This window comes from Pecten maximus, chromosome 18 (assembly GCF_902652985.1).
Source record: "Pecten maximus chromosome 18, xPecMax1.1, whole genome shotgun sequence".
NCBI lineage: Eukaryota > Metazoa > Mollusca > Bivalvia > Pectinida > Pectinidae > Pecten > Pecten maximus.
The window spans coordinates 5,126,812-5,143,947 of NC_047032.1; the positions used below are offsets into that span (position 1 = coordinate 5,126,812).

At 37.6% G+C, this 17,136-nt stretch overlaps 1 protein-coding gene across 1 annotated transcript; it reads left to right on the forward strand.

Moving 5' to 3' along the window:
- Positions 1 to 3,270: 3,270 nt before the first annotated feature.
- LOC117317056 (inactive carboxypeptidase-like protein X2) lies at positions 3,271 to 15,933 on the forward strand. Its single transcript, XM_033871842.1, has 5 exons — positions 3,271 to 3,349; positions 3,903 to 4,069; positions 4,717 to 4,863; positions 6,802 to 6,955; positions 12,806 to 15,933. Exons 1-5 carry the CDS (start codon positions 3,289 to 3,291, stop codon positions 12,928 to 12,930), a joined length of 654 nt encoding a protein of 217 aa, XP_033727733.1. The 5' UTR covers positions 3,271 to 3,288; the 3' UTR covers positions 12,931 to 15,933.
- Positions 15,934 to 17,136: the final 1,203 nt, after the last annotated feature.

Below are 17,136 nucleotides of genomic sequence, written 5' to 3' on the forward strand. Positions count from 1 at the left end.
ATTGTTAAATTTTACATTATTACATTTATCGGATGTGGTTTATTTGATAAACAACTAAAAGTTGGGCGAAATGTATGACTCGGCGTCGACACCTGTTTTGACGGTGTGGCTATGTAGGTCAGTTTGCCCGGGCATATTCGAACTGTGCGAAAGTATTTATTCCAAAATAGTTTTTCCTTCTAACATTACTCTCATCATTAATGGCTAGCAATGGCGCTATATAAAGGCATGTTGCAGCACACCATTGTTCTTAACCTCGTACGTACCAGGGGTGACAACTCGTATGGTTTTGTGAACACATTGTTTTTAAAGCTTATACCCACGAAGAAACATACACTGTGTATCTATGTTTACATTTTGAGCTTTTTACAGTTTTCGGACTTGATATATACCTAACAGACTATCGTGAATCAGAAACTGAAAGAAAATGTGTATTTATGAAAGTTTACGGGGAATTCCCATAAATAATAACTGTGGCTGCCGGACCAATTAAGTTTCTCTGAAAATTAGTCCCACAATGCAACGGCGGCCTTTAAAGTCCATACAAAATGGCGGAACGCCGAAAGCATCAACCTGGGAAAACGCAGACAGATTAAAAAAAAAGAAGACGAAAACGTGAGTGGAATCGGCAAAGCACGAGTATTTCCTTAGGAAAGGAAATGATTCGTTGGAACTTAGCGAGAAACCAAAGGGAATAGACTCGAATTCCAATTTTGCCGGACGTATATTGGATTGCTGGTTAGCTTTTAAACATCGTCAACTTCACCTATCTAACATTTTATCGATGTTTTGTTGTATGCATATTGCTACATTTTAAAATTAAGTATTTAAATGTAAAATATGTTTATTTGTTCAGATATTACGCGAATATTCTGTTAATAAGTTTAAATGAAAGCATTATTAGGCAAAGTTCATGTATGCTCGATCAGAGACATATATACACATGTATTTATGTCTCTGATGTGTATATATGTCTCTGGCTCGATATGTAAATAACGGCCATGTGCGTAGTTTATATGCAGCGCACGTTGTTATAGCCTCGTTGTCGGCTCCGTGACAAATCACGCGATAAATATAAATGCGGCGAGTTATTTTTACACACTGATGTCTCAAGGACTCCCCCGGTCAAGCGTCCAGGCCAGTGGTCATTATACTGTTAGGAGAGCGTGAGTGAGCATCTTGGATAGCCATTAATACATGTGTGCAACTAGAAGTTTAGGTTGTTTGGGAGTATGTGGCTTTAATGATATTACATACCACACACGTGCGACTTCAGATGAGATATCAGTTATTGATATACTTCATGTTTAAAATATTGATATTCTGAATATTGCGAAACACTATCTCCTTTACATCACTCACAAGGTCAAGGATACAAGTACCTGTACCTTTGTTTAAACATGTACCTTTGTTTAAACATATATACAAGAGTTATCAATCTTCAAGTTATTTGCACGAGTCCTTTTCAACTGTCTCGCATAAAACTATTAGTCATATAATGTTAAATTTAATCAAATCCAGAGAGTCTGTGAGTCCAATCCAATTTCATGAGCACACTACTCAGACTCGTAGACATGAATACTGTATCCCTTACTTTATTTTGATTTTATTTCATTTCACTCGTGACATGGAAGTCTGAGCGGTACTGTGTAGCTGGGTATATTGACTTTGCCTTTACATAAAAATGCCTATGTCTGCAAAGTTCCTCGTGGCATCATCTTTCTGTCAGAGAATCACAAGTTCTTCCCAGCCTTATATTATGATAATTATGTGGGTAATGAGCTCAAATATTAACATCCATCTGTTGTTTTTCCAGTGGTCTTATCCCCGATCTTATTTGGGTATCACCAGCTCCTCGGCTCAGTTGGTACATTGGACTCTTTCACTGGTCATATTATAATCAAACGTTTGTTGTCTGGGGTATTGATCTTGGATTTCAACATCCATCTCTATGCAGAAATAGCACATTAATCTTGTTCGTCAGTGGTGATATCCCTGACATTAATTTTTGAGTACTACCAGCTCCTCGGGTCATTTGTTGGAACATAATAGTCACGATCAACAAGACATTTGTTGTCTGGGTATTAAGCTGGGTTCTCAGCAAAATGTTTCACAGAACAACTTTCATTGTTACATGTTTAGCAAGAGTTTAACCCTGGTTTCAAAAGTTCTCGGGGTCTTCATCTTGATTTTGTACTTCAGATTCATACCAACATCATTTCGTTCAAATGTCTTCTTTATTTACTTATAATCATTTGAAGGAGAATAGTACAAACACTTCAGAAATAAATGATTTGCTTTCTCTTATCATATGGTCATTCAGCTTGACTTATTTTCTGGTCACTAATTTTGTGTTTACTCAAGTTCAGTGTTGTTTAGGTCGTTGGGATCCATATATTTTGTGTCTGTATTATTTTCCTTTATGGTCTTCATATATTGCAGAATCCCAAGAGTCTACGATGCCTAGAGGGGCCAAAAAGAGTTGTGGTGATTTTCAGGTCATTTTCCTTCAAACTTCAACAAAATGTAAAAGAGCTATCAACCCGGTCAAACCTCTAACTTCAATGACCACAGAAGTACGTGTCCAAAAGGCTTCTGTTGGTCATACGCAAGTGAGGGGTCAACCATCCGGGTCATGTATATACAGGCATGAGTGGCACCTTTGTGGAGAGAAACACCCTCCAAATAATTGTCCCTCAGTAGTGGCACCTTTGTGGAGAGAAACACCCTCCAAATAATTGTCCCTCAGTCCCAGTTCAATCTGCCAACACCAGTGAATCCGCTAAAGCTTAAAATCTGCTTAGAAAAATAGGAAGCGTCCGTTATGTGGCCATGTTTATTAAAAAATTCTCAGAAGGTTTTGACATAGGGATCATCTGTACCGGAATACACACCGTTTCAGGGTCATTTAACAATGATTCAGTATTAATTAAGGAAAAGTTTCAAAAATGATTGTAAATGCTTTCTTAAAGTGCTTTTTTACAGTAACAATCACTTTAATAAAAATTGTTATGGATTTCATATTGACGAAAGAGATAATCCTAAGATAATCTAGAACACGTACGCAATATCATTGTCATTGCAAAAGGAATACGATAGCTCAACTCTTTATGCAATATTTACACATTAACATCGATCGAACTGCATGTTGTGTGTGTCTTCGTTAGCGTATAATACTATTAACATTACTCGCTAGCTATCCACAACATGGTTAATTGATATTGGAAAGGGTGCGTCGACTGATTAACACTGCGAGCTTTAGAGCTTTACTGGACTCTGGTATATTCGATGGAGGGAGCGATACAAATACTCGGCCTGATTTCCATGGTGATACATGTAATGTGTTGTGGTGAGTACTTCATTTTTGTGTGTATGTTTTGGTTTTGTTTTGTTTTTTTGTTTTTGTTTTTGTTTGTTTGTTTTTTGTTTTTTTTTATCGTATGATTTTCACATTTGAGTTACATTATTGATTTTGATTGTGAGAATCGTCTCTAACAATATATATATATGTGTATTACGAGCTATTTTGACTTCTGGAAATGGGGCTGATTTTAAACTAGATTTTTGATTGGAATGTCATTAACAGATGTGTAATTTCACTTCTTTCAAACAGATATTTTACCCTGTTTAAATCTATATTATCAAAACATTGGAGCAGGTTTAAGAATAGAAATATCATGATACTACAATTGCACGTTTGGATGTCAGCTTACTATTTCTATATTTCAATATCGGTATTTAAACATGCCATAGTATAGTCCTTGTTACACCATCATATAAGCTAACATGTTAAATACATATGCTGAGGTTTGAAGCAAATGGACACTATACTAAACATGACAGGTGTTAAATAATCTATTATTGAAAAAGAGATTGGTTTATAAAAACATTACCCATTTCAGGAGGATGTGGTCCATGTGATTTCAGCCTGGTAACCGGACCCTATGGTGTTTCTGACAATGCAATCACAGCGTCCTCCACTCATCCTGATTGTCCATTACAATTTGCAAGATTCAGCAGTTCCCGAGCCTGGTGTCCATCGCACCGCGGGGACGGACACTACTTACAGGTAGATTTGAACACAACTTTTAGATATTGTTAAACTTCATTTCACCGAAAGTTTTTCGAATACGCATGACAGATGACTTGTCAGTACCCAAAAGTCTTAGTAGAGTAGGCAGGCTTTTAGTCCTATCTCGATTCGAGAGGCTGCACACATGACGGAGAGATGTCTTAAACAGGAGTTTTCATTACAAAATCTTATATTTTTACTGCTCATCGATCACTGCAAAGAAAATACAGCTCGTACGTCCTTATTGCATCTTGTAGACACTGATGAGAATAATGGAATGGTTGTTTCGAACACATGTGATTCACACGAGCACAAGTAACAGCCTAGCAAATTAAATCATTATTTAAGTATGGTCCATGGTAAGCTACGAGTATGATACATGCTTACAATTGATCAGTATACTTCTGTTAAATTGTACCGGAGTAGATATTTATTGGCTATCACTAGATCAAGGCTATCTATCTCATCTTCAGTTATTTTTGTAAGGCATAGCATTCCATTCAAATGACACTGTTCGCTTAACATAATTATCCTTTTACTTTATCAAAATTCTCGATATAAATCTATATTTGTATGCTCGTTCTATGGAATTTTAGTTAGAATTATGGTTTCGTTATTATATAGCCTCTATTCATTGTGTACAGGTAGAGTTTAGGAACGTCTCGTCACTGCAGGCCATACAGACCCGTGGACGGGAAGATCATCCCCAATGGGTATCCTTGTACACTGTTAATATCTCTATGGACGGACTCACCTGGAATTCTATACTTACCTCGACAGGCGATGTAAAGGTAAAACCTACACATTCCGTTATGGATTGTTGAAACCTTTTGTGCCTCTTTGGAGCTTTACTTTCTTTAGTTTGATCGTGAAGATATTCAACATTCAATTTTCATTATCAATCAACCTACATTATTGTATCTACATCAAACAAGTTTAAATAGAAAAAATAGTAATTATATAAATAGCTTCCTTAAATGATCGCTTAAAAGTTCAAATGTTACATAGCAAAATGTAGAGGCCGATAGAATTTCTTCGGGATACAGTTGATTATTTATCCACTTTAATTTTAAAAGATCCAACAGAAAACCTCATGTTGGAGGTCGATAACAAAGTAAAGTTTGCAATTTTTGAAATATAAAATATGTATCAGCTGATTCTTCCTTTCCATCGGTGAAAATTACTGTTTATCAAACATTTAACAGATAATTTGCATAACTGAAATGCTGTTTAATTGAAATATTAGGTTACATTTTCAGTAGTATAACAAGGCTTCTTTTTTCTCAATGTCATTAACCTTTGTTGTTTTGTATGTATAGGGTGTACTTTATGTTAATCACAAGATCAATTAATCAGGTTACATTGTCAGTAGACCAAAATACATGTATAGTAGTAGAGGTAGAATCACTGTTTACTGTACTCTCCACACCTGTAGTATTACATGTATAGTAGTAGAGGTAGAATCACTGTTTACTGTACTCTCCACACCTGTAGTATTACATGTATAGTAGTAGAGGTAGAATCACTGTTTACTGTACTCTCCACACCTGTAGTATTACATGTACAGTAGTAGAGGTAGAATCACTGTTTACTGTACTCTCCACACCTGTAGTATTACATGTATAGTAGTAGAGGTAGAATCACTGTTTACTGTACTCTCCACACCTGTAGTATTACAAGTACAGTAGTAGAGGTAGAATAACTGTTTACTGTACTCTCCACACCTGTAGTATTACATGTATAGTAGTAGAGGTAGAATCACTGTTTACTGTACTCTCCACACCTGTAGTATTACATGTATAGTAGTAGAGGTAGAATAACTGTTTACTGTACTCTCCACACCTGTAGTATTACAAGTACAGTAGTAGAGGTAGAATCACTGTTTACTGTACTCTCCACACCTGTAGTATTACATGTATAGTAGTAGAGGTAGAATCACTGTTTACTGTACTCTCCACACCTGTAGTATTACATGTACAGTAGTAGAGGTAGAATCACTGTTTACTGTACTCTCCACACCTGTAGTATTACATGTATAGTAGTAGAGGTAGAATCACTGTTTACTGTACTCTCCACACCTGTAGTATTACATGTACAGTAGTAGAGGTAGAATCACTGTTTACTGTGATACTGTTTATATATAAATAATGTAAAAAGACTTTTTTTTTTTTCAAGGCCATTAACCGTTAGTGTTTTGTATGTATAGGATGTACTTTATGTTAATCACAAGCTCTTCACAGTTAATGGTATTTCTTTATTAATACCAACTGCCTTAATCCTATATTACTATATAAAACAACAAAACTATATTTCACTGAAAAGTGACGTTTCCCGCCAATTATACACATTTTCCCCTATTTACATTTGAACCAGTCAAGAACATATGTTAACAAAAAGTAGATATTTTAATGAAAATGATAAACAGGCGCAAACTCATACTATAAAAAAAACATCAATAACATACATGCGACTATCGCGACCATAGACTAGTGGAATGTATTCAACAGATGTGTCCATATCTGGCTCGGGACTCTCTCTCGACCTCCGTCAATGGAGAGTGGCATATAAAACATGTAAACATCTGCTCATAATCAGCCTGTTTGTTGTGCGACATATTCGAATAATCAATGTATGGATGAATAATGTTTTATATATTACTAGGCTTATTTCTTGAAACATATATACTTAATTATTTAATTATCTTGATTGTTTGTCCATCTTCCTAAAAGGTGTTTCATGGGAATTCCGACAGTGACACAATCGTTTCCAACGAACTAAAGGGAAACGTCGTCGCCAAGTACATCCGGGTTATATCCGTCTCCGGGAATACCTATCGATCGATGAGGCTGGAGGTACAAGGATGCCCGTTCAGGGAGATATCCAGTATGCATAAATGTTATTTTTGATAATAATGTTACACGATTAGTAGATAGATAAATGAATAGATAAATAAATAAAAAAAACAACAAGAAATAATCGCGATATGCTTACCATTAAGTTTTAATCTTTACAAAAATCGCGGTCTTTAAGTTGATGTCATCCTTGGACACATAGTGAACACAACGGATACTTCAACAATATTGACTTCATTACATTGATTACATTCAGTAAGTGAACATCAACCGATAACTTGTATTAATACCTATGACAGGGACGGTAATTCAAGAATCTAGTGGTTCCTTAGAGGGACGGTAATTCCAGAATCTAGTGGTTCCTTACAGGGACGGTAACTCTAGAATCTAGTGGTTCCTAACAGGGACAATAATTCTAGAATCTAGTGGTTCCTTACAGGGACGGTAATTCTAGAGTTTAGTGGTTCCTTACAGGGACGGTAACTCTAGAGTTTAGTGGTTCCTTACAGGGACGGTAATTCTAGAATCTGGTAGTTCATTACAGGGACGGTAACTCTAGAGTTTAGTGATTCCTTACAGGGACGGTAATTCTAGAGTTTAGTGGTTCCTTACAGGGACGGTAATTCTAGAGTTTAGTGATTCCTTACAGGGACGGTAATTCTAGAATCTAGTAGTTCCTTACAGGGACGGTAATTCTAGAATCTGGTAGTTCATTACAGGGACGGTAACTCTAGAGTTTAGTGGTTCCTTACAGGGACGGTAATTCTAGAATCTAGTGGTTTCTTACAGGGACGGTAATTCTAGAGTTTAGTGGTTCCTTACAGGGACGGTAATTCTAGAATCTAGTAGCTCCTTACAGGGACGGTAATTCTAGAGTTTAGTGGTTCCTTACAGGGACGGTAATTCTAGAATCTAGTGGTTCCTTACAGGGACGGTAATTCTAGAATCTAGTGGTTCCTTACAGGGACGGTAATTCTAGAGTTAAGTGGTTCCTTACAGGGACGGTAATTCTAGAATCTAGTGGTTCCTTACATGGACGGTAACTCTAGAGTTTAGTGGTTCCTTACAGGGACGGTATTTCTAAAGTTTAGTGGTTCCTTACAGGGACGGTAACTCTAGAGTTTAGTGGTTCCTTACAGGGACGGTAATTCTAGAGTTTAGTGGTTCCTTACAGGGACGGTAACTCTAGAGTTTAGTAGTTCCTTACAGGGACGGTAATTCTAGAGTTTAGCGGTTCCTTACAGGGACGGTAATTCCTAGAATCTAGCAGTTCCTTACAGGGACGGTAATTCTAGAGTTTAGTGGTTCCTTACAGGGACGGTAATTCTAGAGTTTAGTGGTTCCTTACAGGGACGGTAATTCCTAGAATCTAGTGGTTCCTTACAGGGACGGTAATTCTAGAATCTGGTAGTTCATTACAGGGACGGTAACTCTAGAGTTTAGTGGTTCCTTACAGGGACGGTAATTCTAGAATCTAGTGGTTCCTTACAGGGACGGTAATTCTAGAGTTTAGTGGTTCCTTACAGGGACGGTAATTCTAGAATCTAGTAGCTCCTTACAGGGACGGTAATTCTAGAGTTTAGTGGTTCCTTACAGGGACGGTAATTCTAGAATCTAGTGGTTCCTTACAGGGACGGTAATTCTAGAATCTAGTGGTTCCTTACAGGGACGGTAATTCTAGAGTTAAGTGGTTCCTTACAGGGACGGTAATTCTAGAATCTAGTGGTTCCTTACATGGACGGTAACTCTAGAGTTTAGTGGTTCCTTACAGGGACGGTATTTCTAAAGTTTAGTGGTTCCTTACAGGGACGGTAACTCTAGAGTTTAGTGGTTCCTTACAGGGACGGTAATTCTAGAGTTTAGTGGTTCCTTACAGGGACGGTAACTCTAGAGTTTAGTAGTTCCTTACAGGGACGGTAATTCTAGAGTTTAGCGGTTCCTTACAGGGACGGTAATTCCTAGAATCTAGCAGTTCCTTACAGGGACGGTAATTCTAGAGTTTAGTGGTTCCTTACAGGGACGGTAATTCTAGAGTTTAGTGGTTCCTTACAGGGACGGTAATTCCTAGAATCTAGTGGTTCCTTACAGGGACGGTAATTCCTAGAATCTAGTAGTTCATTACAGGGACGGTAATTCCTAGAATCTAGTAGTTCATTACAGGGACAGTAATTCCTAGAATCTAGTGGTTCATTACAGGGACGGTAATTCCTAGAATCTAGTGGTTCCTTACAGGAACGGTAATTCTAGAATCTAGTAGTTCCTTACAGGGACGGTAATTCTAGAGTTTAGTGGTTCCTTACAGGGACGGTAATTCTAGAATCTAGTGGTTCCTTACAGGGACGGTAATTCTAGAGTTTAGTGGTTCCTTACAGGGACGGTAATTCTAGAGTTTAGTGGTTCCTTACAGGGACGGTAATTCTAGAATCTAGTGGTTCCTTACAGGGACGGTAATTCTAGAATCTAGTAGTTCCTTACAGGGACGGTAATTCTAGAATCTAGTGGTTCCTTACAGGGACGGTAATTCTAGAGTTTAGTGGTTCCTTACAGGGACGGTAATTCTAGTGTTTAGTGGTTCCTTACAGGGACGGTAATTCTAGAATCTAGTGGTTCCTTACAGGGACGGTAATTCTAGAGTTTAGTGGTTCCTTACAGGGACGGTAATTCCTAGCATCTAGTAGTTCATTACAGGGACGGTAATTCTAGAATCTAGTGGTTCATTACGGGGACGGTAATTCCTAGAATCTAGTGGTTCATTACAGGGACGGTAATTCCTAGAATCTAGTAGTTCATTACAGGGACGGTAATTCCTAGAATCAAAAAGGTTCATTACAGGGACGGTAATTCCTAGAATCTAGTAGTTCATTACAGGGACAGTAATTCCTAGAATCTAGTGGTTCATTACAGGGACGGTAATTCCTAGAATCTAGTAGTTCCTTACAGGGACGGTAATTCTAGAATTTAGTGGTTCCTTACCGGGACGGTAATTCAAGAATCTAGTGGTTCCTTACAGGGACGGTAATTCTAGAATTTAGTAGTTCCTTACAGGGACGGTAATTCAAGAATCTAGTAGTTCCTTACAGGGACGGTAATTCTAGAATCTAGTGGTTCATTACGGGGACGGTAATTTCTAGAATCTAGTAGTTCCTTACAGGGACGGTAATTCCTAGAATCTAGTGGTTCCTTACATGGACGGTAATTCTAGAGTTTAGTGGTTCCTTACAGGGACGGTAATTCTAGAGTTTAATGGTTCCTTACAGGGACGGTAATTCTAGAGTTTAGTGGTTCCTTACAGGGACGGTAATTCTAAAGTTTAGTGGTTCCTTACAGGGACGGTAACTCTAGAGTTTAGTAGTTCCTTACAGGGACGGTAATTCTAGAGTTTAGTGGTTCCTTACAGGGACGGTAATTCCTAGAATCTAGCAGTTCCTTACAGGGACGGTAATTCTAGAGTTTAGTGGTTCCTTACAGGGACGGTAATTCTAGAGTTTAGTGGTTCCTTACAGGGACGGTAATTCCTAGAATCTAGTGGTTCCTTACAGGGACGGTAATTCCTAGAATCTAGTAGTTCATTACAGGGACGGTAATTCTAGAATCTAGTGGTTCATTACGGGGACGGTAATTCCTAGAATCTAGTGGTTCATTACAGGGACGGTAATTCCTAGAATCTAGTAGTTCATTAAAGGGACGGTAATTCCTAGAATCAAAAAGGTTCATTACAGGGACGGTAATTCCTAGAATCTAGTAGTTCATTACAGGGACAGTAATTCCTAGAATCTAGTGGTTCATTACAGGGACGGTAATTCCTATAAACCTAGTAGTTCCTTACAGGAACGGTAATTCTAGAATCTAGTAGTTCCTTACAGGGACGGTAATTCTAGAGTTTAGTGGTTCCTTACAGGGACGGTAATTCTAGAATCTAGTGGTTCCTTACAGGGACGGTAATTCTAGAGTTTAGTGGTTCCTTACAGGGACGGTAATTCTAGAGTTTAGTGGTTCCTTACAGGGACGGTAATTCTAGAATCTAGTGGTTCCTTACAGGGGCGGTAATTCTAGAATCTAGTAGTTCCTTACAGGGACGGTAATTCTAGAATCTAGTGGTTCCTTACAGGGACGGTAATTCTAGAGTTTAGTGGTTCCTTACAGGGACGGTAATTCTAGTGTTTAGTGGTTCCTTACAGGGACGGTAATTCTAGAGTTTAGTGGTTCCTTACAGGGACGGTAATTCTAGAATCTAGTGGTTCCTTACAGGGACGGTAATTCTAGAATCTAGTGGTTCCTTACAGGGACGGTAATTCCTAGAATCTAGTAGTTCATTACAGGGACGGTAATTCTAGAATCTAGTGGTTCATTACGGGGACGGTAATTCCTAGAATCTAGTGGTTCATTACAGGGACGGTAATTCCTAGAATCTAGTAGTTCATTACAGGGACGGTAATTCCTAGAATCAAAAAGGTTCATTACAGGGACGGTAATTCCTAGAATCTAGTAGTTCATTACAGGGACAGTAATTACTAGAATCTAGTGGTTCATTACAGGGACGGTAATTCCTAGAATCTAGTGGTTCATTGCAGGGACGGTAATTCCTAGAATCTAGTAGTTCCTTACAGGGACGGTAATTCTAGAATTTAGTGGTTCCTTACCGGGACGGTAATTCAAGAATCTAGTGGTTCCTTACAGGGACGGTAATTCTAGAATTTAGTAGTTCCTTACAGGGACGGTAATTCAAGAATCTAGTAGTTCCTTACAGGGACGGTAATTCTAGAATCTAGTGGTTCATTACGGGGACGGTAATTCCTAGAATCTAGTAGTTCCTTACAGGGACGGTAATTCCTAGAATCTAGTGGTTCCTTACATGGACGGTAATTCTAGAGTTTAATGGTTCCTTACAGGGACGGTAATTCTAGAGTTTACTGGTTCCTTACAGGGACGGTAATTCTAGAGTTTAGTGGTTCCTTACAGGGACGGTAATTCTAAAGTTTAGTGGTTCCTTACAGGGACGGTAACTCTAGAGTTTAGTGGTTCCTTACAGGGACGGTAATTCTAGAGTTTAGTGGTTCCTTACAGGGACGGTAACTCTAGAGTTTAGTGATTCCTTACAGGGACGGTAATTCTAGAGTTTAGTGGTTCCTTACAGGGACGGTAATTCTAGAATCTGGTAGTTCCTTACAGGGACGGTAATTCTAGAGTTTAGTGGTTCCTTACAGGGACGGTAATTCTAGAATCTAGTGGTTCCTTACAGGGACGGTAACTCTAGAGTTTAGTAGTTCCTTACAGGGACGGTAACTCTAGAATCTAGTAGTTCCTTACAGGGACGGTAATTCTAGAATCTAGTGGTTCCTTACAGGGACGGTAATTCCTAGAATCTAGTGGTTCATTACGGGGACGGTAATTCCTAGAATCTAGTAGTTCCTTACAGGGACGGTAATTCCTAGAATCTAGTGGTTCCTTACATGGACGGTAATTCTAGAGTTTAGTGGTTCCTTACAGGGACGGTAATTCTAGAGTTTAGTGGTTCCTCACAGGGACGGTAATTCTAGAGTTTAGTGGTTCCTTACAGGGACGGTAATTCTAGAGTTTAGTGGTTCCTTACAGGGACGGTAACTCTAGAGTTTAGTGGTTCCTTACAGGGACGGTAACTCTAGAGTTTAGTGGTTCCTTACAGGGACGGTAATTCTAGAATCTAGTGGTTCCTTACAGGGACGGTAACTCTAGAGTTTAGTAGTTCCTTACAGGGACGGTAACTCTAGAATCTAGTGGTTCCTTACGGGGAAATATTACCGTACATATAGATTAAGTCTGTGTCGCTATTGATAAGATAATTACTTTTCTTGTGGTGTTTTAATTTGTTTTTGGTATACTTAATTAACACTTTCTTTTACAGACACTTGTCACAGATGGGAAGCCAGACTAGGGTCTACAAGGAGACGTTTACACAGTTCTCGTGGACACGGACGCATCAAATCAAGGAATATGTGGCCTGAAGTGTTTCAGACTATCGGAATGTGACAGCTTCCTGTTTGATGTCGGCTCCAAACGCTGTAGATTACTGAAGACGACTCCTGATACGTCATATGTTACAGTGGATCTGGCCGGAGTTTGGTATTTTACGAAGATCACACATTAGACACGTAATTATCTAACCTGCGTTCGCCATCATTTCACTCAACAACGATTGGGTTTCTTTGGTTCTGTGTTTACCATTTATTAAATGTCCTAACGTCGGCTACACTGATTTCATTCGGATGTTTTTCACATGTCCTACACATTTTGTTATGTAACGTCTTCTACATTGGGTTAATTAAGATGTTTTTTCACATGTCCTAGTAGACATATTGTCATGTAACGTCTACAGTACTTGGTTAATTAAGATGTTTTTCACATGATGTCCTAATAGACATGTTGTCATGTAACGTCTACAGTACTTGGTTAATTAAGATGTTTTTCACATGATGTCCTAGTAGACATTTTGTTATGTAACGTCTACTGTACTTGGTTAATTAAGATGTTTTTCACATGATGTCCTAGTAGACATATTGTCATGTAACGTCTACTGTACTTGGTTAATTAAGATGTTTTTCACATGATGTCCTAGTAGACATATTGTCATGTAACGTCTACTGTACTTGGTTAATTAAGATGTTTTTCACATGATGTCCTAGTAGACATGTTGTCATGTAACGTCTACTGTACTTGGTTAATTAAGATGTTTTTCACATGATGTCCTAGTAGACATATTGTCATGTAACGTCTACTGTACTTGGTTAATTAAGATGTTTTTCACATGATGTCCTAGTAGACATGTTGTCATGTAACGTCTACTGTACTTGGTTAATTAAGATGTTTTTCACATGATGTCCTAGTAGACATGTTGTCATGTAACGTCTACAGTACTTGGTTAATTAAGATGTTTTTCACATGTCCTAATAGACATGTTGTCATGTAACGTCTACTGTACTTGGTTAATTAAGATGTTTTTCACATGATGTCCTAGTAGACATATTGTCATGTAACGTCTACTGTACTTGGTTAATTAAGATGTTTTTCACATGATGTCCTAGTAGACATGTTGTCATGTAACGTCTACAGTACTTGGTTAATTAAGATGTTTTTCACATGATGTCCTAGTAGACATTTTGTTATGTAACGTCTACTGTACTTGGTTAATTAAGATGTTTTTCACATGATGTCCTAGTAGACATGTTGTCATGTAACGTCTACTGTACTTGGTTAATTAAGATGTTTTTCACATGATGTCCTAGTAGACATGTTGTCATGTAACGTCTACTGTACTTGGTTAATTAAGATGTTTTTCACATGATGTCCTAGTAGACATGTTGTCATGTAACGTCTACAGTACTTGGTTAATTAAGATGTTTTTCACATGATGTCCTAGTAGACATGTTGTCATGTAACGTCTACTGTACTTGGTTAATTAAGATGTTTTTCACATGATGTCCTAGTAGACATGTTGTCATGTAACGTCTACTGTACTTGGTTAATTAAGATGTTTTTCACATGATGTCCTAGTAGACATTTTGTTATGTAACGTCTACTGTACTTGGTTAATTAAGATGTTTTTCACATGATGTCCTAGTAGACATGTTGTCATGTAACGTCTACTGTACTTGGTTAATTAAGATGTTTTTCACATGATGTCCTAGTAGACATGTTGTCATGTAACGTCTACTGTACTTGGTTAATTAAGATGTTTTTCACATGATGTCCTAGTAGACATGTTGTCATGTAACGTCTACTGTACTTGGTTAATTAAGATGTTTTTCACATGATGTCCTAGTAGACATGTTGTCATGTAACGTCTACTGTACTTGGTTAATTAAGATGTTTTTCACATGATGTCCTAGTAGACATGTTGTCATGTAACGTCTACAGTACTTGGTTAATTAAGATGTTTTTCACATGATGTCCTAGTAGACATATTGTCATGTAACGTCTACAGTACTTGGTTAATTAAGATGTTTTTCACATGATGTCCTAGTAGACATGTTGTCATGTAACGTCTACTGTACTTGGTTAATTAAGATGTTTTTCACATGATGTCCTAGTAGACATGTTGTCATGTAACGTCTACTGTACTTGGTTAATTAAGATGTTTTTCACATGTCCTAATAGACATGTTGTCATGTAACGTCTACTGTACTTGGTTAATTAAGATGTTTTTCACATGATGTCCTAATAGACATATTGTCATGTAACGTCTACTGTACTTGGTTAATTAAGATATTTGTCCTATTTCCTAAACACAGAGGATATTGAATGGTTTCCTGTTGAATATAACATATATTTCACGAGTATGACAGAATATCGATATTTTCACGAGTGCGAAGCACGAGTGAAAATTATCGATATATTCTGTCATTTCAATTTTCATTTTATTGCATTTTTATTCTAAAAAACAAAATCAAATATATCGAAAAATGTATAGTGTCAAAAAGTGCGGGAATCAGTAACATAGTTCATGACTTCATCTCTTTGTGACGTAATCCCACGTCAACTTGACGGCACCATTATGAAAGGACTAATCAGCGCAATTTAAGCGTTTTCTGAAGAAGAATGTGTGCATAAAAAGCTTACGTCAAGTGAGTATTTTGTCAAAAGCTAGTCTAAATATTTTGGAAAATCAGCAAATTACCAATTTATCTCTCTTCGCTTCGATTGGAAAAATCGACAAATTTCAATGAGGTGAATTGCAAAGGTTCGCTCTGATTGGTCTAAAACGAAAAAGTTATATTTTCGCTGCAAAATTTATATTTTCACTGCAAAATCTTATATTTTCACTACTCATCGCTGCAGTGAAAATATAAGTTTCATCAAATTGATAATCTAGTTTCTATATTTCACTGGCAAAAATGCAATGAACATTGTTATCTAACGTCTGCGACATAGTATGTATCAAGATGTTTATCACATGTCCTAGACACATTGTTATTCAATGGTGTGCTGCAACGTTTATTTTATGTTTCAAACCCGCATATTAAAGTGGTATTTTAAGATCTGGTTTTGCGTTTTTTGTTATGACAGTTATGTTCCAGGGATCTCGTGAAAAAAAATGGGAAGTATTTGATCCAAATATAGATTACAGCAAGTATAGCACGTGATAAAATTTGTGTGTTTTTGTAGACCACGGTCTACTTTCTGCCATCGCTCATTACTTTTTTTCTGTCAAATAAAAGCTCCATTTTCTCGATATTCCGGCGGCCAACATTGGCGGACTGAACGGGACATCCTGAAGGAAAGATGGAATAATTCGGGGATTTGAGTGGCATGAAATAGAATGAGATGATTGTAACGGAAGAGAGACATCGCCTAGATTATGTATGACAAAACAGACTTCCATGTCCGTGATTTTTGTTATAAACAGATGACACGGACCCCGATAGCCTTCAATAAAAAAGTAAAAAAAAAAAAAAAACGAATCACAAATGAACGACAAAAATGTTCTGTATTCCCCGTAGTCGTAGTTACCTAAATGAAACGGTGGCGACCTCTAACGGGGATTATAAACCATCGGGCTTCCCTGGCAGCTGCTGCAGCTCAGGTCGATGTCACTCGGTACGAATATTGTCACCAACAGAACATAACATTTTTATCATTCCACTTACCTCTATTGCAAGTTTATATCCCAAACACACAAATATAATAATTAAAATTCCATTTCGGAACACTTGTCTCCTGTCAGTAAAATGACAGGCCTCAAGAAATTTCGTGTAAACACACCGACACACATGAAAGACACACATTCTTCAGCACTCCAGCTTGATTTCCAAAATGTTTGTTTTGAAAGCCGCACACTCCCAAATAACCTTTAAATCTAGTTACACACATGTATTAATGACAATCACAGATGCTCATTCACACTCTCCTAACATTAAAATGACCCTTTGACTGGACGCTTGACCGAGGGAATCCTTGCGACATCAGTGTGTAAAAATAAATAAATACACATTTTCCTCCAGGTTTTGACTCGCAATAATTTGTAAGGCATAAATTAAGTCTGGAATATATATTTCTTGAGGAGTATGTGACTTTAAATACAAGGTATCTTCAATGAATAAATCTCGGGATGAACTTTAACATCACTATTGACAATAACAGCATACCTACCAATCTGACAGCGATAAGTACAGTATTCATCTGTGTCGTTCGACTTGGAGGTGTCGTCTTTGAATATTTTGCCTGGAGTCATTTAAACAA